At 50.3% G+C, this 25341-nt stretch overlaps 1 protein-coding gene across 5 annotated transcripts in view; it reads left to right on the top strand.

The window, feature by feature from the left end:
* CALN1 (calneuron 1) overlaps nt 1–25341 on the top strand; it is a 172518-nt gene that overhangs the window by 135164 nt on the left and 12013 nt on the right. For all 5 annotated transcript variants that reach the window (XM_077188551.1, XM_077188552.1, XM_077188556.1 and 2 more), the window contains one exon: nt 22986–23139. In XM_077188551.1, the coding sequence (XP_077044666.1) occupies nt 22986–23139 (154 nt within the window). The remainder of the gene's footprint in view (nt 1–22985; nt 23140–25341) is intronic.

The following is a 25341-nucleotide window of genomic DNA, read 5'->3' as shown; positions in this document are numbered from 1 at the left end:
GTGCCATTCTCCTTTTGCCCTTGGGGGTGGCCATTGTGCCTTGAATTCTGCTTAGAGCCAGGCTTTGGAGTCCAGTGCATTGCTGGGATGTGTGTTCAACAATTGCAGATAACCCAGACAATGCAGACACTTGGATTTGTGTTTAATTCCTACCTGAGCCTTGGCCATGGGCTCCTGCATGGGAAGACCTGCTCCATTCTCCCTGGAAAGCACTCAGCTGCTTTGTTTTTCTATTTGGGTGCTTTTTCCTACTGCTTGGCTGACATTTCCTCCATTTTTCATTTGTTTTCGTGTGCCTGTGGAGCTGGGGATGAAGTCAGGAGTTCTCAGAAGGATTGCCAGGCAGGGAAGCAGCCTCAGTAATAAAAGGCATAAAAACAACCCCCCTCCTAAACCCAATCCATTATTTCCTTGCTCACACACTGAAAATGCAAACTCAACTTATTAACTCACCATTCACTCCTGATTCCATGATTTTATGTTTGCCTTTTATATCCATAATATTCATTTTCCACTTTCTTAACACCCAACAAAAAAATCCCTTCCCAATCCCGCCCTCTTTGTTCTCCTGTGTTTGCAGCCAGTCTGACTGAGCAGGAGCACATCTGGAGCTCAGCTGCAGCTGTGCTCCCAGCCTGCTGTGGGATTTTGGGGAGTCTCAGCCCTCCCACGCTGAATTTGAGGCAGCAACTGGAGCTCGTGTAGAGCAGTCGAAGATAACGCTCTGCCAAAATGAAACTTTGATAAACAAGTTGGTTTTTCCTTTTTTTTCTAGTGGGAAATTGTATGTGCAGTCCAAAGTATTAAACTGCACATTTGGAAAGTGGGATTTTCCTGGAAGCTGGTGAACTTTGAGGCTTTGGGATCAAAGGGGTGGTTCAGGGGTTGGTATAAAATAACAAAATGTGACAAGGGGATGAGTTCACATCAATGAGCTGTGTTATCCATTCAAATGAGCCAAATTTCCATGGGTAAGGAGACAAAAAACTCAAGTGGAGACAAAAATTCAGGTGATGTCAGGTTTTCCTGGTTGTGGCCAGTGTAATTCCCACCAGCCCTTAAATTGCAGGAAAATGTCACAATTCTCCAAAATGTAAAAACCCACGGGGCCCAACAGTCCCTTAATTAAAGAGAAATGTAAAATGTAGCTCATTAAATCATGGAATCATGAATTCATGGAATCATGAAATCACAGTCATGGAATCATAGAATCATAGAACATTGGAACATAGACATAACATAGAACAGACTCATGGAATCATGAAATCATGGAACCATAGAATCATGGAATAATGGAGTGATAGAATTGTGGAATCATGAAATCACAGAATCAGGGAATCATTACATCATAGAATCATTGAATTGTGGAATCACAGTGTTATGAAATCATGGAATCATGGAATCCCAGAGCCATGAAATCATGGAATCCTTGAATGGTTTGGGCAGGAAGGGGCCTTAAAACTCCCCTTGTTCCAGCCCGTGCCCCACAGTGTGAAACAGCTTCAAACTGAGAAGGGCTCCTTGAGAAGCAGCCTTTCCTTCTCCAGGGCCAGCATGGAGTGTCTGGAGTTTCTCCTCGATATCCCAGCAGGCAGGTTGAGACCCAAAACAGACTTGGCATCAGGAGCAGCAGGGATCAGCTGAGGCAGGCTGAGGGATCAGTCTGGTCAGGAACCAAGGCTGGAGCCATCCCATCTCCTCCCAAAGCCAGAGGCAGTCACAGGGCAGAGCTTTCTCTTCACAGTGGGATTTTATGGACACATCCCTAGGCATGGTGCACAGAGAAGGTGGGAATCCTGGCTCCTGGGTCATAGTTAAAATTGCTTCCTTGTGGTGCAGCTGTTCCCCTCTGGCTGCTGGACAGATCCCTTGGATACACTGCTACAGAAGCTTTTCCCAAAGAGGTCAATCCCTGTGTTGAGCATTAACAAACACCTACCAGGGGTTAGACAGGAGAGGATGGAGGACACTGATGCTTTTCCAGCTTAAAACCCCTGGAGAATTAAAATCCCAGCTGTAGGAGCATATCCATGCAGGGAGCCCGTGATGTGGGAATAACATGCAATGACTCCATGATTCAGAAGGCTGAACAATTGCTTTATTAAGCTATACTATATTACACTACATACTGTACTAAACTACACTAAACTCTATACTAAAGAAAAACCAGTGACCCTTTCAAACAGTCATGACACAGCTTTGACCTAATTGGTCAATCAGTCCAAACAACAATAACCAGAGTCCAATTAACAAATCCCTTTGGGTAAACAATCTCCATAACACATTCCACATGTGCCAAACAACAGGAGTAGCAAGTAGAGATAGGAATTGTTTTCTCTTCTCTCTCTGAGCTTTCTCACTGCCTTCCCCAGGAAAAATCCTGGGAGAGAGAATTATGTCTCTGTTCAAAGAGTATGTGAATACCACAGGAGTGAGCACTGAGGGAAGGGAACCACTGCATTGAGAAAGGGAGCAGGACACCAGCAGGGCCATTTCCAGTCGGGCTCCAGTTTCACCCAGCTGCTGGACAGCTGCATCAGAATGGGGATTTTGCTCCTTTTCCTGCAGATTTGCTCTTCTGTGGGAGCTGTGAGCCAGTGGACAGCTGTCTCCAGGGTGAAAGTGGCTGATTTCTCCATGTGGATGGTGGCCAGTGTCTGTGTCCCCTGTCCCAGTTTGGAAAGACAGGTGTTTGCTAAGGAAGGCAGGAGCCTCCCCTGAAATGGAGAATGTAAACCCCCTCCCTCTGAATTGCTATAAATTTAAGGGGCTCTCAGGCAAAAAAAAATGATAGCAGGAAATAGCAGTTCTTTAATAGGGAAGAAAATAAAAAGATAAAATAAACAATGAGTACACTAAAACAACACTGACAGAGTCAGAACCCAACCTGACACCCTGTGGGTCAGGGTGCTGGCAGCAGTCCCATTGGAATTGTGGCTGCAGCCCCCCTGGAGCAGGGATCCTGTAGAAAGGTGCAGTCTCTTCCTCTGAAGATCCAGGGGAAGGAGAGGCAGCTGCTGTTCCTCTGGGAAATCCAGTGCAGAAGCTGTGCTGGTGTTCCAGAATCTCCAGATTCTATCCAGGTAGGAATGCTTGGCTCCTCCCTCTGGGCTCACATCTGCCAATGGGATGCTGTAGTTCTTACCAGCCATGCAGTGACATTCAATAGCTGTTATCAGCAGGTGTCCCCCCTGAGGGAGGAGTGGGTGTGGAAGAGAAAAGGAAAACTGCCCAACGAACAGAAGACAACTGTGATACAGATGGCAAATAGATACAATTTGCTTGACAATCCAGGACATCCCCTCACTTTTGGGAGACAGGCACATGCAGAAGGATGTGGAAAACACCTGGGATGCTCTGTAGAAGAAAGATGCTGCTGGTGCTCATCCCTGGTGCCCTCCTTCCATGGCAAAATGAACACAGAGTTACACCAAACCTTTTCCACACTGTGCATCTCTGAGCTCAGAGACGGCTGGCACCACTCGGGAATGAGACCCTGTAGCAGCTCCATGGGAATGTCAGCTCAGCCCTCAGCAAGTGGAAAACTGGGGAAGGTTGAGAAGGGAATAGGGAAACACCAGCTTGTGGTGTGTGTTCAGTTCTTGGATGTCACTGGGATCTGCTCCTCTGTGCCATGGCAGGGAGATGATGGGATGGGAGAAGTTAATGAGGAGGAAACCTTTATCAATTCCAGGAGGTGCTTCCTCAAGAGGAAACTTTGGTGGCTAAAAAGAAGAAACTTAAGTGGGTAAAAAGAAGAAACTTAGGTGGAGAAAAAGATAACTGGGTTATCTTTTCTATGTCAGAATTTGGGAAGGTGATGACTAGAGCTGGGGAGGTACAAGTGAAACAGGAGACAGTTTCAGAGCAAGCCCAAGGAGAGGATTTCTCCTGCAAGGTGTGAAATTTCCTGACAGCACAAGTTGGATGTGCTGGAAGTTCACAGAACTTCCCAAAATAACTTGGCAAATTATTCACTTGAGGTCTCTCTTCCTCCCTTCTGCAGTGAAGGTGGGATTGTCCTCCTGACATCTGCTCTGAACCTGCCCATGCACGTGTCCATCCATGGGTTATAACATCCACCAGGAGGAAAACTTCTTCCCAAAGAAAGAGATGGAGTTTAGGGGATACTAAAAGTGAACATTATGCTCTTTTTCCTTTCCATGATATAAGCAAATAGCAGCTGTAATAGACCCTGATCTTGAACCTCAGCAGTCCAGACCCCACAGTTGCTCCACCACCAGTGGAGAAAATGAGCTCTGATGTTCTCTGAAAGCCACCACTGTATCTCCTTCATCTTCCAGCATTCAATATTTCCTCTTCCAATAGCCAATATTTCTTCTTCCAACATTCAATATTTCTTCTTTCAGCATTCAATATTTCCTCTTCCAATATTCAATGTTTCCTCTTCCAGCGTTCAATAATTCATCAGGAATTTGCTTCTCATCGACCTCTAAACCCCAGCATTGCCCCAGAATGGCCCTGGAGTGATGGATTGCACCATTAGCATCTAAATGTGGGATAAAAACTCCAATTGATCTTCCTAGAGGCAACAGAAAATTCCAATTTAAGCCATCACTTTTTATTTTTATTGCATAAATTACAATCAAGACTAATGATGTCTGGGGATTCTTTCTGCCTTTCCTTTGATTCTGTAGTTAGCAGAGTCTGCATCTTCCCAGGAATTTATCCCATTCCACTGATCTGGAAGTCTCAGTAAAGGCTGAAGTTAGATGGAGAAATGCAATATAAGGGTGGGAGGGACTGGGGTTGCTGCTGTGTCTCCTAAGGAACCGCAGCACCAGCCCTGGCTCTGCTGCACATGGACCACACGGAATCCCAGGATCACTGGGGCTGGAAAATCCCTCCAAGAGCACTGAACCCACCCTGTGCCCCATCCCCACCTTGTCCCCAGCCCAGAGCTCTGAGTGCCACCTCCAGCCCTTCCCTGGGCACCTGCAGGGATGAGCATTCCAAACCTCCCTGGACAGCCCCTTCCAATGCCTGAGCACCATTTCCATGGGGAAATTCCTGCTGATGTCCACCCTGAGGCTCCCCTGGCCCAGCCTGAGGCCGTTGCAGAAAAAATGCAGATAGAGTTGGGATTTTTAGCACTCATTTTATTTAATTTTACTTTTTGCCAAGCTTGTCAGTGAGAATTCGTGCTGTGACTTAATAAAGCCAGTTCATGACTGTCCTGGCCTCCCCACATCTGAATGTCAGAGCCACGGGTGCTGTTGGGGCACTGTGGAGATTTGTTTGCAAAGGCCTTGAAGGTTCCCCCAGGCAATCCCAGGGTGGTGATGGCTGCAACTGCCCAATTATCACCCCAGCACCACCACCATGCTCACCACTAAATCATGTTGTTAAAAATAGGTTAGAAACTGTTGTATGTGGTGGTGTTCGCAGGGGTCCCAGGATGGGGGAAGAGATGAGGATCTGACTCCATGTTTCAGAAGGCTAATTTATTATTTTATGATATCTATTATAATAAAACTATACTAAAAGAATAGAAGAAAGGATTTCATCAGAAGGCTGGCTAAGAATAGAAAAGGAATGGAATGATAACAAAGGCTTGTGTCTCAGACAGAGAGTCCAGTCCAGCTGACTGTGATTGGTCATTAATTAGAAACAACCACATGAGCCCAATCCCAGATGCACCTGTTGCATTCCAGAGCAGCAGATAACCATTGGTTACATTGTGTTCCTGAGGCCTCTCAGCTTCTCAGGAGGAAAAATCCTAAGGAAAGGATTTTTCATAAAACATGTCTGTGACAGTTGTAAAATAGCTGATAGATTGGTAAGCATGTACTGTTAGTTTGGTTGTTATACTGAAAAAGGGGTTCAAAGGGTCGTTATAAGAAATCCAGTACTCAAGGTACCATAACACACCTCAGTAAAGTGCACCATGAGCCAGCCTGGAGAGAGCTGTAATGGGCCAATCGAGCACCTTAAACCTTCATGCAAATGAAGGATTCAAACAGAAACCAATCCAGAGGGACTAAAAACAGGATAAAAAGGGGCATCTGACCCAGTGAATCCGTGCTGCTCCACCTGGACCATCGGGGGTATCATTGGGGCCATCGCTGCTGAGCAGCCCCAGCGCTGGCGCTGCTCCATCCTTGGTGGGAACGCTCCTGCCTGGCCCGGGCCCCCTTGCTTTGGGCCTTTCTTTTATTATAACAAATGCTGAAATCACTTTAGTACCAGGAGCCTGCTCCTGTTTTTATCACATGTCCTAGGTGCCACATCCACACTTCTTGGACACTGCCAGGGATGGGGATTTCACCACTGTTGGATAACTCTTGAAGTGAAGAAATTTTTCCTATTTTCTCATCTAAACCTGCCCTGGCCCAGCCTGAGGCCGTTCCCTCTGCTCCTGTCCCTGTTCCCTGGGAGCACAGCCCGGCCCCCCCGGCTGTCCCCTCCTGTCAGGAGCTGTGCAGAGCCACAAGGGCCCCCCTGAGCCTCCTTTGCTCCAGGCTGAGCCCCTGCCCAGCTCCCTCAGCAGCTCCTGGGGCTCCAGACCCTTCCCTGGACACCTCCAGCCCCTCGGGGTCTGCACTGTCCTGAGGAGCCCAGGGCTGTCCCCAGGGTCTGAGGGGTCTCAGCAGTGTCACACATCCCTGGGTCCCCCCCAGCCCCATTCTGCAGCTCCTCTCGTTCCCCATCTCTTTAGGAATGCTCCAGGCTGGGATCAACCTCTGTGTCCTGTACTGGGCCCAAATGGCAGAGTCTGAGGGAAACCTGCAAGAGTTAAGAAACAAACAACAGCATAAAGAGTTGGGTTATTTTTAATTTAAAATGCAGCACCCAGAGAAAGGCCAGAGCTACCTGGATCTCCTCACCTGATGAATTATTTATGTCTAATGACAAGAAGGCTTTGCCTCAGTGCTGGTGTTTGAAGCAGGACTTTGTATCAGCCAGGACTCAGAAACCACACTCCGTCAAAAATCCCTTTCTTCCCCAAACCCATTACTCACCTGTAGGAGTATTTCAGATGTGTTTTCACAAAGCTGCCTGACTTGTAATTAGCGAGTGCTCACACAACAAACTATTAAAGAGCAATTAGCTCAGGGAAATTTACCGGAGCTGTTTGCAGGGCTGACTCGAGGAGTGATAACATCTCCTTGATGGAGGCATGTCAAATTCACACAGCCAAATCCCGGAAATTTATCGAATCCTCAGGATTCCCTGTGATCCCGTTCATCTCAGGGAGTTTTCATTAGCACCTCTAAAGAGCAGCTAACACTAACACCTGTTCCCAGGGTGTCTTTTCCCATCTTCTCCAGTACGCGTTTCTTTGGCTTTTTAAGCTCTAAGAGAAGCAGGTTCCCCTTTGTTCTCCCAGCTCCTGAGCACCTCATTTATATCCATTTCTTTATTAATTGACAGAATATATAAATTGAAGACCAAGTTTCATTCCTTCTCACTGCATATAACATTGCCTTGTCAACTCTGATAACTTCTCTGTTCCCAAATAATTTGAAAATTATGCATGAATGCTGCAAACTGCTTCAAATTATATTTTTCCATGCCTTCCTATTGATTACCTCAGTTCTGATGGATGTGGATGTGCACACACACACCCAGAGCAGTTGTGGGGGCTCAGGGACTCCCTTCCCTGCAGCTCTTCCCAGCTTTTCCCTTGGAGAATCAACAACAACATCAAACTTCTCCAAGCAGAGCGTGCAGAGGGAAAGAAAGGCTTTAATACAGAAGGTGGTAGAGTCTGTTGTGAACTTTTGTTGCCTAAATGTCAATTTTATTCAATTGACCACGTTGCCAAAAGAGAAAAAACACAAACAGAATTTAAAACTAAACAAACAAACAAACAAAAAACCCCAAAACCAAATCCTGAAGAACCCACATTTCCCTTTACTAGGAAAAAAACAAAATCAGTGAAAAATGGACCTGTTTTGATGCCTAAGCCCCAGGCAGATATGACAGAGTCTGCTCACCTTATCTCTCTGATAAAATCCAGGTGCACTTGACACACTCAGGTAGAGAGCAGATATTTCAGCCTGGCTCCAGCACTGACAGCAAAATTGCTGCACAGTAAATGGGCAGGTCACAGAGGGAGCACAGAGGCAGGAGATGATTTTAGAGCCCCTTCCAACCCAAACCACTCTGGGATTGAGCGATTCTGAGCTACCAAAGAGCAGCAGCTCTTGGTGCATTTTAGATTGTTCCTTTCTTTTTGCTTTCCTTCACCCACTCCTTGGTGAAATCAGCATTTGTGAAAGGATTCTTAGGACAGCAAAGCACAACTTCCCCTCAGTGTGGCTGAAAAGGGGTAGAAAAGGTGCAGAAAAGGAGCCACTCAAACCCTCAGCAGATGTGGATTTCTCTCTCCTGAGGGATTTCAGACCAGGATGAAGAGTGCCAGGAAAAGTGTCAGGGATGACAGGAGCTGATGAGCTGGAACAGCTGGGCAGGGAGCTCAGATTCCCTGCAGGGAAAGGCAGCTTGTTGTGAGCAGGGAAAACAGAAAACTTGACATGTGTCACCAAGGAAAAGGGAAAAGGACTTTCTGGAGCTGCTGCTGGAGCCTGAGCCCAGGCAAGGAAAGGAGCAGGACCTTTCCAAAGGGTTCTTGTGCAGGCAGGCACTGAGGGGGTGTCACCCCTGAGAGCTGGAGGGATCCACAAAACCTGACCCCAAACCCACAGGGTCACCCTGAGAGCTGGGGGGGTCCACAAAACCTGACCCCAAACCCACAGGATCACCCAAGGCCTGACCCCAAACCCACAGGGTCCCTGTGCAGGGCAGGAATGCAGCAGGGTTTGCATTGGTTCAGACAAATGAGCAAAGTTCAAGATAAATCCTTGGCAAACTCAACCCTCCCTCACCCAGCAGGATGGATGTGTTAAGATCCCAAATTCCCAGGGATCACAATCCCATCTGGACTTGAGCAGACGCTTTGTCCTCTGCAAATGGAGCTCTGGAGATGTTCCTGGGTCAGGGCTGAAGGGAAGGCAAAGGACAGCCTGGCTTTGTAGCCTGGTCCTCCTTCCACTGAGTGTCACAGGATTGATCCAGCCTCTGTCCTCAGCTTTTTCTTCTGCAAAATCTGTGAATTTTTGTTTTGCAAAAGAAAGAATTTCTCCAGCAGATGGAATGAGATGAAAATGCTGCCATTGAGCCAAGGCTCTTGGGCAAATAACAAACATGAAGTAACATTTGCAAAAGAACTGCACCCGGGGACTGATGAATCCAAAACTGGACTCAAGGAGTGATGAAATTGAGATCCTTTCCAGGCAAAAGGCCATCCCAAAGCTGGTGCTGGTGTCCCTCACAACAGGTTCTTCTTCCAGGGATGGAATTGGTCACATCTCTAAGTGCCATTTCTCCTGGTCCCTGCCAGGGTCTGCAGTCAGCTCAGGTCAGGCTGCCAGGTCCTTCCCTCTCACCATTAGGCCTCAATTTAATGAGGTTTTAATGAACTCAGGGCTCAGAGTTTTCATGGATCAATGACATTTCCTATTAGAGAAATATCCCTGCTCAAGCTGTGGAAGGTTCATGTCCTTCTCCAGGGCTGGGGCAGAAGCTGAGGACTCCAGGGTTGGAATGAGCAGGATTTTATTAACACATTTCATAATTCGGTGAGAAAATTAGATTGGTGCCTGCAGAGCAGAGGAGGCTTCAGCAAGGCTCCAGATGAGGTCTTGGACTCAGTGGGATAAAGAGAAATAGGGAATTATTGCCAGGGGAATGTTCTGGTGTCAGGAGGAATCAGTGAGGGAGGGAGATTTCAGTGTGGCATAAAGCTCATTTTCCATGTCCGACATCACAGAGTGCCAGGATGGGTTGGATTGGAGGGACCTTAAAGCCCATCCAGTGCCACCCCTGCCATGGCAGGGACACCTCCCACTGTCCCAGGGTGTCCCAGCCCCAATGTCCAGCCTGGCCTTGGGCACTGCCAGGGATGCAGGGGCAGCCCCAGCTGCTCTGGGCACCCTGTGCCAGGGCCTGCCCACCCTCCCAGGGAACAATTCCTCATTCCCAATATCCCATCCATCCCTGCCCTCTGGCAGTGGGAGCCATTCCCTGTGTCCTGTCCCTCCATCCCTTGTCCCATGGTCTCTCTCCATCTTTCCTGTCAGCATCTTCAGGCCCTGCAAGGTCACACTGAGATCACCCTGGGGCTTCTCTCCAGGTGAACATTCCCATCTCTGCCACCTCTCCCCCAGCAGAGCTGCTCCATCCCCAGCTCTGGGCTCTGTTTGGAAACCCAGCTTTGATTTGGCCCCAGGCGCTGTCCCTGGGCTCTCCAAGGCACAGGGTGGGGGAGCTGAGCTGCCATGTGACAATTTATTCAGTTTATTTTAGTGGGACAAGAGCCCTTAAGTGTCACTGAGCTAAATATTTCTCTAATTCATGCAGAACTGAAGTGCAATTAGCAGCCTGATGTCACAGGCCTAGGTCAGAGCTCTCTCCTGTGGTGTGGCTGCTCCAAGGTGGGAGCTCAGGGCTGGGATGGGGCAGGGCTCTCCTGCCTTGGGGACAGTCCCCAGCTGGGCCAGGGCAGGCTCAGGTTGGATTTCAGGAAAGGCTCTTCCCCCAGAGGGTGCTGGCACTGCCCAGGCTCCCCAGGGAATGGGCACAGCCCCGAGGCTGCCAGAGCTCCAGGAGCTGCCAGGGATGCCCAGGCTGGGATTGTTGGGGTGTCAGGAGCTGGACTGGGTGATCCCTGTGGTCCCTTCCAGTCAGGATATTCTGTGATTCTACATTCAGCTCCCCAGAGACTCATGGTCAGATCTGCCATAAAGGACACCCCAAGATAAAAGATCATCCAAACCCTTTAATAAAAGATAAAAGATAATCCAAAGGAATTTATTTATTTATTGTGATAACAGCACAGCAAAATCTGATGATGGGGCAGTTCAGACAAGGCAGGGAAGGAAAATTCCCTGCAGCCGCCCCATCTGCTTTGTGCTCTGTTCTGAGGAACCCCTGGAGTCCCCCTGTGCCCTGTTCCTGGTGCAGATGATGGGATGGAGAGCTGCTGCTGGGAGGGTCCCCCTGCACTCCCAGTGGGCTCCAAACAAGCACGTGGAGCTCCTGAATGTGTTCCCAATCTGCACCATCCCTGCTGTCCCCAAGAGTTCCCCAGGTGAGCTCTTCCCACATTTCACCTGCACTCTGCTGTGGGATCCCCTGGCTGGGGCCCAGCTCTGCCCCTGCTTTCCCTGAGCCTTCCTGCAGGAAAAGCTGCTCATTTATTCCAGAGTGGAGGTGCCAGGGCTCCCTCCTTGGTGCAGACTGAGTAAGGCATTAAAATCACTTTGCTGAAGTTTATTTTTCAGCACTGACAGCTGCTCTGTATTTTCTGCTCTCTCTCTCTGTTATTGGTCACTGCCAGGAGCTCACAAATGCCAAGTGAATTGCTGGAGGGGACTTCAGAAGTGATCACCTTGTTTGTAGCATGGCAAAGAAAAAAATCATGGACTCCCTGCACTGGAGTAACTGAGCACATACTCCAGGATTCAGTTTTGATGTCGTGGTTTTCAGCTGAATTAATCTTGGTTTCAAACAATGGTTGCTATGTGCAGAGCAAAAGGTGGCATAAAAATAATTACAACATGCAAATATAAGGAAAGACAAATCCACATCCCAGCACAAGGCGACAGAGAGAAACAAATTCCAAATATTCAAATAATTTCTGTCCTTCCTTCCCATCCTCTGAGCCTTGGTGCACCAGCACCAATTTTTCACATCCTGTGCCCTGGAATTGCTGAACTGAGCTGCAGGAGGGGAGGGTTTTGCACTGTGTGAATTTGAGATTCAGTGACTTCCCTCAGGGTCCTGACGTGTCAGGAGAGATCCATGGCAGCACCAGGGGAGCTGCCCTGCCAGTCCTCAGCACATGTGGGGCTGTGGGGATGATGGGATGGGCTTCAGAGACACCCTGGTGCTGTCTGCTCAGGGTCTTCTGGTGAGCTTTCTCTCTCTGCCTCTGGGTAAGCCTCTGAACACCGGGAAGGGCGGGAGAGAGTCCAGGAGCCTGTTAAATTTACTGCTCAGCTCCTCTTAGAGTCACAGGCGGTGCCCCACGTTGGGCGCCAGCTGCCACATGTCCCAGCTAGATGGTGACAGTGGGGGGGTGACAATCCCCTCTTTTGGGGCTCCACAGGATCCCAGCTGCCAGTGGAGGCACAGCATGGAACAAAAAGGCCACAGCAGCATGGGCCTGGGGTGGCACTGGGTTCCTTTATTTGATGTTACACTCCCCGTGTCTCGGGGTTCCAGGCAATGAGCTGGGGGCAAGCAACAGCTTATACAGGGGGGCAGGTCTCAAGGGAGGATACAATGTTCAGCTAATCAGGAGAACTGGGGGTGGAACACAAGGGCAAGGGATACAAGGGAGGAAATCTGCTTGGGACAGGAGGGGTTAACAGCTGGGTGTGGGAGGAAGGGGTTTGAAACTTGGCAGAAAAGTAGCTAAGTAGCAAAGAGATAAACCGACACCTGGCTCAATTGAATAACAAAGACAAGTCTTTGTGTTACTCTAAAAGCAAGGGGAAAAAAGCCCAAAAAATTACCAAACAACAAATGAAACAATAACCTGAAAAATAAAAACACACTGCAACACCCTGGTTCCTACAACTTAGGAGGAAGATGGAAAATAACCCCAAAAGTGGTGTTTGTGTGCCTTGGCTGCGCCTGCTGGGCTGGGGCACTGGGCAGGCCCCTCTGGGACACGCTGCTGGTGGCACTTCCACCCCCTCTCTGCCAGCTCCTGGGCCCCATTAGCCATGTCAGCAATGGCATTTCAAATTTGTTATTTCTTCCTTCTCCTTACAAAGTGCCAGTTTGACAAATCATGACTTTTCCCAGCACAGATGAATTTCTCCTGCTTTAGGTGAATTTCTCACTGTGAAAAAAAATTGTCTTTTCAATATTTCATGTCCTGCAAATGAGAAGGTGCCAGTCCTAAGGTCCTGGGGTATTCCAGACCATGTCAGCTCAGATATAAAAGCTAAGAAAAGTAGGAGGAGGGGGGGAGTTTGTTATTTACCATGTTTGTCTTTGGGGAAACTCCAGGGGCTGGAATCCTTCCTGGGAAGTGGCTGAAGAGAACCTGCTGATGGAACTAGAGAATAAAAACTTTGGGATTTTTTTCTCTTTTCCCTTCTGCTTTAGAGGGTGGGCAAGCCCTGGCACAGGGTGCCCAGAGCAGCTGTGGCTGCCCCTGGATCCCTGGCAGTGCCCAAGGCCAGGCTGGACAGGGCTTGGAGCAGCCTGGGACAGTGGGAGGTGTCCCTGCCATGGCAGGGATGAACTTTGAGGTCCCTCCCAGCCCAACCCATTCTGGATTCTGTCTTGGCTCTGGCTGGTGCTGCACAGCAGGATTAGAAGCTCTCCTTGCTGCCTCATTGTTATTATTTTTCATTAACCACCATCAGCAGTGCCAAGGATGCCTCAAGTCCCCTACAGCAGCTCTGGGGCTGGTTTGTAAAGCCTTTATTAATGATTTGGTCCTTTGTGCAGCCCAGGAACAGGTCTCACCTTCTAATCCACTTCTCCCAGCGTTCTCAGAACATTTGTAGCTGCTAAAGAAAAATTGGTTTCCTTTGGCTGAGGGCTTCCAGGAGACAGCAGCAGCAGGGCCCATTCATTCCCCTCACTGGGGCTTCTGCTGCCTCATCCCACCCAGGAGCAGATTAAAGATCCCCTCTGCAGGCAGGGGTCAGTGCTCAGTGAAACTGCCAGGGGAGGGGATTTCTGCAGGGCCTGGCCTTCCCCTGGCTCCACAATCGCTGTGCTGTCAGGTGTGTCACTGCTGTCCCAGGCTGTGTCTGTGTCCCTGCTGTCCCAGGCTGTGTCACTGCTGCCCCAGGCTGTGTCACTGCTGTCCCAGGCTGTGTCTGTGTCCCTGCTGTCCCAGGCTGTGTCACTGCTGTCATGGGCAGTGTCTGTGTCCCTGCTGTCCCAGGCTGTGTCCCTGCTGTCCCAGGCTGTGTCCCTGCTGTCCCAGGCTCTGTCTGTGTCCCTGCTGTCCCAGGCTGTGTCACTGCTGTCATGGGCAGTGTCTGTGTCCCTGCTGTCCCAGGCTCTGTGTCCCTGCTGTCCCAGGCTGTGTCACTGCTGTCATGGGCAGTGTCTGTGTCCCTGCTGTCCCAGGCTGTGTCACTGCTGTCCCAGGCTCTGTCTGTGTCCCTGCTGTCCCAGGCTGTGTCTGTGTCCCTGCTGTCCCAGGCTGTGTCACTGCTGTCCCAGGCTCTGTCTGTGTCCCTGCTGTCCCAGGCTCTGTGTCCCTGCTGTCCCAGGCTGTGTCACTGCTGTCCCAGGCTCTGTCTGTCCAGCTGTCCTGGGCACCTGGTGTGGTACCAGCCTCACCGGGCACACAGCAGAGGTGCCTTCACATCCTGCTGCTGCCTGGATCAGGAATTCCAGAATTCCCAGTGAGAGGAACAGTGGATTTATCTTTCCAAACCATCTGTGGGTCTGCTGGTAGATAAAACCAGCACTGGGAGATCAAAGAAACAATGGGAAGGATTCCACTGATTGATGAATGGAAAAAGAGATTTGCTTTTACAAATAACTTTAGGTTTGCTGATAAATGAAATTAGACATTGAGAGATGAAAGAAACAATGGGGAAGAAAAACCCCTAAATTCCATAAGAATTAACAATCAAAAAGGAGGGTTATACATTAGAGGGTAATCTCTGGTATCAGGTGTTCTGGGAAGTCTGAACCTCTCAGGTACCTCAGAAATGGGGAAAGAGAGAAGGGAAATGTGGCTGGGAACTTGGGATAAAAAGGAGGCTGCATCCTCCAAAAATCTGAGAGACCCCAGGGGAATGCCCCATGGCCTCTCCCTTTACTGGAATAAAACCAAAAAGGGACTCCTCTGTCTCCTCTTTGGACACAAACCTCTGGTGTTTGTGGATTAATTTTCCTGACACCAGACAGCAGCCTGAGGGTCCCCCTGGGGTGCAGAGCCCCTGCTCTCCCCTGTTGGGGGAGGCTCTGTGGGGCAAACACAGAAGGATTTTCCCCTCCTTGGAATATTTGGAGTTTTGGCACAGCCTCAGAGTGATCTGCCCCAAACTCCCTTGTTGTGCTCACACTGAGCCAAGGGGGGAACAGCTCAGGGTGGAATCCTGTTCCTGCAGAGGGACACGGGATTTCATATTATGGGATATCACAGGATAGCACCAGGTAGGACTCGAGCACATCCAGAGGGGACAACAGGGCTGGAGAGGGGCTGGGAACACAAACACTGTTAAGAACCCCTGAGGGACCTGAGGGTGCTCAGCCTGCAGAAAAGGAGACTCAGGGCTGCCCTCATTGCTCTGCACAGCTCCTGAAAGGTGCCTGTGCTCAGCTGGGGCTGGGCTCTGTCTCCAGCAGCACTGACACAACCAGAGCACACAGCCTCAAGCTGTGCCAAGGGAAATACAGGTTGGGTATTAGGAAGAAGTTTTTTACAGAAAGGGTGATAAAGTTCTGGAATGGCTGCCCAGGGAGGTGGTGAAGTCCCCATCCCTGGGTGTGTTTAACAAAGCCTGGATGTGGCACTGGGTGCCAGGGGTGAGTTCAGGTGTTTAGGGCATGGGTTGGAGATGATGTTGAAGGTCTCTTCCAACCCAGTCATGCTGTGAATTCTGTGAATTTTTGCTTAAATATTTAACAACTGTTATGTCCTACACTGAAAAATCCTTTTTTTTTTTTTTTCCTGTGTGAATTATTTATTGTGTGAATTATTTTGCTGTTTTTGAGGCTGCCACCTGCCATTTCCATGTCAGAACAGACAGCACCATCAGGGCAGTTTTACCTCAGCTCACTGCTGGATTTACCCCAGGACAGGAGCCCATGAGAGCTCCAATCTGGGGGACAGGCAGAAGATGGTTGGGGCCAGATGGGAATTCCCAGCTCCAGCCCCCATTAGCTGTCAGGAGTTTGCTCCCCCCGAGGCTCCCCCAGGCCTGCCATGGGTCAGGAAGGTGCAGCCCTCGTTAGGGATTCCCTTGGATTGGGATCAGCCCTGGCAGCCCTGAACCCACACCACAGAAATTGTTGGGGCCTGGTTATTTGTGCTGCAGCCTCAGAGCATTCTCTAATTAAAAAACCACCCAACCACCACTTCTCTGTGGTTTACTAAACTATTTCAAGTTAATTGAATGTGGCCAGCATTAATACTCCTGCTGTGTGTGAGGGGAGGTGGTGCCTCTCAGGCGGCCGATTCCTCTCAGCCCAGTTAGGAACCATCAGATCCCAGCTGGGAAGGGGAGGCACGGCCAGAGAGCCACTGCCCTGCTCAAATCCTGCCCCAAAATTAGTCTGGGCCTAGGAAAGCCTGGGACCAGCCTCAGCAGGAGGTGAGACCAGCAGAGGGAATTCTATCTCCAGGAGGGAATTACAGCTCCGGGTTTGTTTCTGGATGCAAAAGTGTTTCCTTGCAGCCCAGCCCAGCAGCATTTCCCACCTCCAGAGCCAAAGGGGGGCTCCTGGGGGCTCCTGGGGGCTCCTGGCAGGCACGAGGGGACCACTCCAGCCCCTGTCCCAGGAGTCACAGAGCAGCAGCTCTAAGGGATGCTCCAGATCCACACTGGGCACCATGGAATATCCAGAGGGAAGGGACCCCAAGAAGCATCGAGTTCAGCTCCTGGCCCTGCACAGGAGGCCACAAAATCCCCCATCCCTGGGAGCAAAGGGGCTGTTTGGAGTGTTTGGGGTGTTTGGAGCCCAGCCTGGAGCAGGTTGGGACCCACAGGCACCAGAGGATTCCACATTCCCCAGGGATGGCCCCTGGTGACCCCATGAGGGCTGTGGGACACACTGGAGGTTCCCAGGGCTGGCTGAGGCTGGAATTCCTCCTCATCTCACAGTGCAGACTCGGCCTGGGTGTTTGGGGTCAGGGTGCTGTGTGCTCAAACCTGGCTGCAATGGCTCAGGTGTGCCCTGAGCCCCGCTGGGCGTTTGTCACAAAGGACATTTGTCACACACAAGGGCCATTTGTCACAAGGGACAAAGAAGCTTGACTAGGCCAATATTCCAGCAGCAATCAATTTATTAATTAATATGGTAAAGTATGAGCAATACAGCGCTGGGTACAGTGGGGGAAGTTTTCCCTCCAACTGCACACCCATAGGTGGGGCTTACAGGTATTTATAGGGGTACTCATCAGCTTTCTCAGCAGTTTCTATTCCCCATTTTTATGTCACAATTCTATACACTATTGTGACTTAGTTTTTCTCAGGATGTATCCCAAAAGGAGCATCCCAGGTGGTGGTGGTTCAGTTTCTGAAAGAAGGAAGGAGTATTTCATCTGGTGAAGTCCAGTTTCCAGATGTGGGTCCACCTTTTGATTGCAAGGACTATAAATCTCATAACAGTGATGTCCACCTTCCCTATCCTTGAGTTGACGTCCATCTTCTTTTCTCAAGCTGCATGTCTCCTTTTTATATATTCTAAAGCTATAGTTTCAAAAGATCCTTTCTACAGGCAATATTCTAAAATTATACTTCAAAAAGTTATTACTGCAAAACTCTTTAAGGCTTACAAGCAGAAAGTTCCTGTCAAAAAGCAACATCCTTAAAGCTTTAATTCAAATGCTCCTAAATCAACTTAAGACTTAAAAAGGTTAGTTGCAAATAAAGGGTAGGTTCAAAAGCCTTCTTCCATGTTTTATTTTCCTCAGTAATTATTAGAATTCTTCTTTATAACTGTGCCATGGTCGGTTTCCACACATATCACAATGACAAATACCCACATTGCCTGTGTGTACTTGACACGAACCACAGCTTTGTATTTCACACTCACCACGGGCATTTGTCACTGCGTGTCCCAGCGCTGCTGCCGGAAGGGGCGGAGCCTGTCGCGACAGGGGACAGGGAATTTCTCCATGGAAATGTCGCCGTGCCCTTCCCGCTCCCGGCAGCCTCGGGAATGTGGGACGGTTATGGGGGAAGGCAGCTCCACCAGCTTTGTGGGACCCACAAGGGGTGATTTTAGGTGATTGGCTTTAGGGCATCTACACCATGGTGTGGCAAAAGCTGATAGGCCAAGAAATGCTTACAGTGTATTGTAATTAGGAAATAATTGGCTTCTGATTGTGATGGTGTGAATTATAACATCTGTATTGTCTCACTCTTCACATGAGACTGAAAATGGAGTAAAAGTTTTTAAAACACCTCTCAGCTGCCCCATCTCTGGGTCAGAAAAAAGCTTAATCCAACATCCAGCCTAAATGATTCTCTGATTCTTTGAAGCTTTTTGGGTTGCAGAATTAATTTTCAGAACATGAGGCAAAATCCTGCTCCACCTGGAGCCCTCAGCAGCCCCAGCTGACCCTTCCAGGGGGTTTATTTGGAAAACCTGGGTCTAAGTGCTCTCCCAGCTAAACCTCCCTGCCAGAGCAGCCAGTCCCACCTCTTGTGGAGCAAAGTGGCTTTAAAAGACCCTGCAGGTCCCCAGAGTGGCCCTGCTCCCATCCCTGCAGGGTCCCCCTGGCCTCATCCACCTGCAGGGCAGCAAGGCCACCCTGGCCCTGCAGAGAGGAGCCTCCCACTCTTTTGTTTTAAAGCTGAGCTGCTATGAAATGATCAGGAGTGCTGCTCCAGCATTTAACCCCTTCAAGGAACAAGCCCTTCCATTGGGCCATTCCTGGGAATGGGGCTCTGCAGGCAAGGCAGACACAAATTTGGGAAATTTCAACTGGGGAGACTCAAGGAACTGAGGTAGGGATTCATTTCCTGCAGGAATTTTAAGTCAAGAAGGAAGCTAGAGGCTAGATTGGACCAGGTGCAGTTTCCCTCCCAGATACCTCATGGGACAGCACCCTCCAGCCTCAGGGTCCCTCAGGAGCTGAGTGCCCAGGTCCTGGTGCTCTCCACAGCTCCCACTCACAGCAGCACCTGGAGCTGCCTCAGCTCAGTTTGTTTTACTGCTCACAGTGAATTATTCTGAGGCTCACAAGCAGCTCCATTGATTTCCCCTAATTATAAATCCTATAGAAAGTTTCCAGTTTGCCACAGTCCCCATTTTCCTCCCCACGGAGTCAATAAAAGCTAAGAGTTGCTCCCTGGTTCCTGTCATTACCACAATAAAACCCAGAGTAATTGAAAAGTGAATCAGGGAAATTGCTGGGTTGGAGAGCAGGGATAATTGGAATGACTTGGGAGTCCAAGCAGAGCCTGTCCCTGCCTGCCCCGAGCTGGAGCCACCCTGGACACTCTGTCAGGGTGACACAGGGCTCAGGGAGGGTGGCTGTCCTGCAAGGGGCAGAGACCAAAAATCACTGTATAGATTGACAGATTGACAGAGTCTTCTGAGCTGGGACTCCCAAAGATCAAGCAGCCCAGCTCCTGTGAGCCACTGAGGGTGATTCTGAATCCCATCTGAGGTTGTTCCACCTCCTAAAGGATACAAATGACAACAAAACAAGTTAAAAAGATAATTTCTCTCTCTATTAGCATAACATTTGAGATGCAGCAGCAGCTGAGCATTTGTCAAGAGAACAATTCCTTCCCTCCAGACAGATTTTAACGGGAACAGGAAGACCCCAAACCCCTCAAGTCATTACTGCTGGCACAGTTTGAGGATGAGCTGATCCCCACAGTTGTGTTTGTGCTCCAGCCTGGGGCAGAGGCAGGAGGACAGAGGACTCTGCAGAGAATTTTCAGTGGCAGTGCTGGGAGAGAGGGAGAGCAGCAGAGGCTGAGGGAGCTGGGGCTGTGCAGCCTGGGGAACAGGGGGGTGTTGGAGACATCCCAGCACCTGCCAGGCTCTGGAGGGGACACAGGGAAGGCAGAGAGGGACCCTGCACCAGGAACTGCAGGGGCAGACACAGGGAATGGCTCCCAGTGCCAGAGGACAGGGATGGATGGGATATTGGGAATTAGGAATTGTTCCCTGGCAGGGTGGGCAGGCCCTGGCACAGGGTGCCCAGAGCAGCTGGGGCTGCCCCTGCATCCCTGGCAGTGCCCAAGGCCAGGCTGGACAGGGCTGGGAGCAGCCTGGGACAGTGGGAGGTGTCCCTGCCATGGCAGGGGTGGCTCTGGATGAGATTTAATGTCCTTCCAACCCAGCCCATCCTGGGATTCTCATCACTCCTGAGCTGCTCAGCCTGAGGTTTTCTTCCCTGACCCCTGCTCATGGCACAGGTGCAAAATCATTCATCCTCCGAGGGGTTAATGAAGGACAAGGAGTGCACTTTGCTTAATCTGGGCCCTGCAATATTCCCATCTATCCCTGGGTGTGCAGGCAGATTTGCACACATCCCTCTGGTTTTACCCAGCACCCACAGAAACACCAATTTCCCCAACTCCCCTCACTCATTTCCTGCACCATCCCAGCCCTACTGCAGGAAATGTGCAGGGGAGTGGACAGCAGGGACCAGAGACAAAGTTCTGGCTCTGTCCAGATGAAAAGCATTTCTGTGAGCAGCAGGGCTGATGGGTTTGGTTTTTCTGCTGTCTCCTTCCTCAGGGATTCAGCTAAAAATAGTGAGCACCCCATTGTCACCAGTGGCTCCTTGGTGCCCAGTTCAAAGCTGGGCTGCAAATCCCCCTGGGATTTAATCACCAATTTCCATCCTGCTTTGTTGTGCATGAACAAATCTCACCAGCCCTGCTCTGCTGTCTTTAATGTTGAAAAGGGAGCAGCTGTGCTCTTCACATCCTGTTCCATGACAAAAAGCGTTTCTCCTGGCAACTGAAGGTGTGGAAATTTGGGATCATTCCTCTGGTTGCCTTGCAGCAGTGCTGGGGGTGTTGCTGGAGCTTTGCAGGGGGCAGTGAAGCTGCCCAGGGTTCCCAGCCCTCCTGGGTGGCTTCCTGCAGTGCTGATTGCATGGGGGTGAATCCAAGGATTCCCACCCAACACCCCCTCCTGCATTCCTTGGGGTCTTCATCCTGGGAAACTCCAACCTGAAACAGCCCCAGCAATGGCAACCCCATCATTCCATCCCCATTGTCACTCCCTGCCTGCAGGAGCAGCCCCTCAGCCTGTGGTCACCCCATTCCACCTCCTTGGGGCTGATCCTCAACCTCTGCTGGAATTCTTTTCCAGTTCTGCTTCAGGGACGATTCTCGAGGCCAACTCAAATCTGGACTTTGCTGTAGTTTGTGGGTTTGGCTTTTCTGACTTCAGGGAATCAGGATCACAGAAAGTCTTGGGCTGGGAGGGACCTTAAATCCCATCCAGTGCCACCCCTGCCATGGTAGGGACACCTCCCACTGTCCCAGGCTGCTCCCAGCCCTGTCCAGCCTGGCCTTGGGCACTGCCAGGGATGCAGGGGCAGCCCCAGCTGCTCTGGGCACCCTGTGCCAGGGCCTGCCCACCCTCCCAGGGAACAATTCCTGATTTCCAGTATCCCATCCATCCCTGCCCTCTGGCACTGGGAGCCATTCCCTGTGTCCTGTCCTGCCTGCTCTGTCCTGTTCTCCCCAGGCTGGGGAAGGAATGGGAATTCCCTGCTGCATCCCCACTCTCCCAGGGCAGAGGGAGCTGGGACCTGGCATTGCCCTCCCTCCACTGGGGCATTGACCAGAGGGGTTTGTGTAAGAGTCTGATTGAGGGATGCAGGACTCCAGGAAGCTTTTCAAAATGCAGCTTATTATATACAAAATGCAGTTTATTGTATAGAAAATGCAGTTTATTCCATCCAAGGCGTTACACCACTCCAGGGTTGTGGGTGACAGAGCTGTGCCCACAGCTGTCAGCTCCAGCTGCAGGCAGGCCTGGACACCCTTTGGTTTTGGTTACAATGCATTATAGACTTTTCTTTGCTGAGCATTTTCATACAGTAGAACCAATCTATACCTTAACTATTATCTATAGCCTATCATAACTGCTGTAATTACCATATTCATGTTACCATTCTCCAATCACTAACAGTCAGTACATTACAGTTTAAGCTAGGAGTTGTTTCTCAGTTTTCTCTTGCAGTGGAAAATTCTGAGACCTTTTATCTACTGGCAACATTTGCTGCCTTGTTTGCCTGTGCTCTCTTCCTGCTTGGTCAAAACATCTTCTTGTTTGGGGTGGGTTTATCCTTTGCTCTAAGCCATACAAACCCCTTCTAACTCACACACCCTTTGCTCCTTGGTTATCCAGTGAGACTGGCTCAGCAATTCTTTTCTTCTATATCAAAACTTGCTTCCATCTCTATTCCTTCATCAGACTCTACATTTAAAAATCTTTCTAGCATGCACATATATCTGTGAGACTTTCTTGTCAAACTTTCATCCTTCCCAACGGGTTTGGCCTTTCTGGGTACCCTGAGGTGGCTCAATGGGGTGGAGGAGCCCTGGAGAGCCCTGGTTCCTGTGCACAAGCCCTGCTGGGGCTGCAAGGCCTCACTTTGAGGAGTTTCTGCAGCACTCAGGAAGACTCACTATGGCTTGGAACATTTCCATCCTCCTTTCCTACACCCAGAGAGAGTTCTCTGCTCCCCTGGCACTGCACAGCAGCCTGGGTGTCTCCTTCTGCTGCACCATGAGCAGGGATTCATTAATACCACAAACTGCACATGGCCAATGTCCTGCTGGGGCAAAATGTTCACATTCAGCAGGAATTGGGGGTTTAACACTTGGCTGGTGTAAGAACAGCACTTTCTACTGGATCCACAACAGAAGTCAGCTCTGGGGGAAGTGTCCTCTCCTTGTTCCTCCCTCCAGGCATAACTGGGGGGTTAGGAACATAAAAAAGGGGGCACAGAGTTGTGGCTCATGGGAGGAGTGAGAGATAGCAGGGGAATCCCTGAGGGTTTTCTCTTTGTTGGGATGGACTGGATTGCTGCCTCTCCAGCCTGGAAGGCCATCCCTGGGTTTCTGGGTTTCTCTGCTGCTCCACCAGTGCCAAGACCCTTTTACAGCATCAACTGTTGGAGTGAAACCAGCCCCAAAGAGCACAAACCCACCCTGAGCTGCTGAAATGAGGTTGATAAAAACATGAGCTGGGGATTGTGGCCTTGCTCTAGGCCTGCTCTCCTGGGAGCCCCATCCCTGGGTTAACTGGGCTGTCTCCCACAGTTTGACATGCAGAGGATAACGCTGGAGGAGCTGAAGCACATCCTGTACCACGCCTTCCGCGACCACCTCACCATGAAGGACATCGAGAACATCATCATCAACGAGGAGGAGAGCTTGAACGAGAACTCTGGCAACTGCCAGACGGAGTTTGAAGGTGAGAGAGAGTCCCTGGGGTCCTGCTCAATTTTCCTGTGTCTCTAAAACTCCCTCTGATCCAGGACAGGAGTGCCTGGGGGTGGCAGGGAGTTATTTTGGACACCCAGAGAGCTCAAGAGTTGCCCTCAGACTTCTTCTGTCCCTCAGCTAAGCTGATCCTTTTCCAGGCACAGGGATGAAGCACTGGGGGTTTCCCCTCTCTCTGCTGGGATGCAGGTGCTGAGGTCAGTGTCTAAGCCAGGCTGAATTTCCCTACAGAAACACCTTGATTTCCCTCATCCCACCATGGAATGACTTTCTTGGCACTGGCAGGCCCTACCAAGCTGTGTTGGCTTCTCCACTTTTCTGTGAGATCCCAAGAAGGCTCCCAGGGAGCAGCTGGGACGAGTCCTGTCCTGCACTGTAACAGCAGCAGTGAGCAGAGGTCTGTGCCCTGCTGCCCTGGGCACCTTTTGCTCTGAGCTGCCAGGACCTGCCTCAGCCAGGACAGCTCCTCTGAGCACGGGAGGAGCTCTGCAAAGCCAAGGGCTGAGCGGTGCTTGGAGGCACCCAGAGAAAGGGAAACATTTCCTTCCTTCAGCAGAGCCTCAGGGGATCAGAAGGGTTTGGGGCTGGTCTGGTTTGGGGCTCCTGGCTCCTTCAGGAGTTGGGATCAGAACTGGGCTCTGCAGTAAATCTTGCACTTGGACAGGGCTGACACTGGCAAGGACATTCCCCATTTTAAGCCACCTCAGAAGCATTTACATTTCCTTGGCCAGAGGAACCCACACTGCTCTGAAGTGTTGCTGCTTAGTACAACCAAAGAGGTCCTGGTTGTTCAGCCTGTGGCAGTGCCCAAGGCCAGGCTGGACACTGGGGCTTGGAGCAGCCTGGGACAGTGGAAGGTGTCCCTGCCCATGGAATGGGATGGTTTTTAAGTTCCCTTCCAACTCAAACTGATCTGTGATTCCATGAAATCATCTCAAGAGCAGAAGAGCCCAGGGAAATGGAACAGGGAAGCTCAGAGTTTGTGCCCTGGTGGAGCCGCTGCATGTCCCACCCAGCAATCCCACTTTAGACCATTTTGGGGGGAATTGTGACATCCTGTGGGGTCAAACAGCTCTGAAAGGGCACCAGGCAGAGACAAAGAGCAGAGGATGAAAATACAGCCCAGTCCTTGGCCTGGCTGATGAATGGGGTGCAGCAGCTCCATTCTCACCCTCACCTCTGTCCAACAGGGCAGAGAAGCTGGAGGAGCACAGCTGAATTAAAAAGACCCTGCAGGAGGGAAGCAGCAGCAGCACTCTCTGAATCAGGCCAAGCAACAATTTTTGTGTTCCTCCTGGAGCAGAGTGCAGAGGAAGAGATGTCTCTTCCTTGCCTGGAGCTGTTGTGCCCACTGACCTGCTGATCCCTGGGGACAGGAGCCAGCTGTCACTGCTGCAGAGTTTTGGGAGCTTGGCTGAACCATCCCAGAAAAAACCTGGGTTCCTAATGCTCAGCATCTCATTTTGGAAGCTCCAGTTTCCAAAAGTGCAGCAGGAACAGCTTTTCTCGTGGGATGTTTTGGCATTGCTGGTGCCAGGCAGAACCTAGAAGCAAAACAGACCCTTTTTTAGATGTTGGGAACACACACAAATCCAGCAGGGAATAAAGATCAGCTGAACCATCAACAATGGGACACAGTTTTGCTCCAGGTCCCAGTGGAAGGGGACAGCTCTGGTCTGACAGCTCTGACAGGAGCATTTCTGCCAGGAGAGGACAGGTTGTGTCCCTGCAGCTCTCCAGGCTGCCAGGAATGACCCTCAGAGCTCCCAGCTCTCCAACACCAGGATCCCTACAGACCTCAATAGCAGGAATTACATGGCCTGGATTGTGGCACTAAGGGACAGCTGTCAGCTGTCCTGGGGGTGTCCCTGGGGTCACTCACTTCTAATTAGTGCACTGAAGGAGATGCTTTTTGGGTAGAACCCCTTGGGTTTAATTTAGGTGCCACCTTGGGATGAGATGAATAGCACCCTAAAAGAACTTCCTTTCTTAGTTCAATTCCAGCAATTCAAATATTTCTTCCAACTCCCATCTATATTTAATGCACCATCCACCCCATGAAGGGCCTTTAATTCTGGGAGGAATGAAGCCAAGAGGAGCCCCAGTGGTTCCCACTGAGATTTGGGGATCTCCTAAGGGAGCAGAAACAGCAGAGACTTCCAGGAGCAGCTTG

Source organism: Agelaius phoeniceus, chromosome 20 (genome assembly GCF_051311805.1).
Source record: "Agelaius phoeniceus isolate bAgePho1 chromosome 20, bAgePho1.hap1, whole genome shotgun sequence".
Classification (NCBI taxonomy): domain Eukaryota; kingdom Metazoa; phylum Chordata; class Aves; order Passeriformes; family Icteridae; genus Agelaius; species Agelaius phoeniceus.
This window is presented reverse-complemented; position numbering and strand designations above follow the sequence as displayed.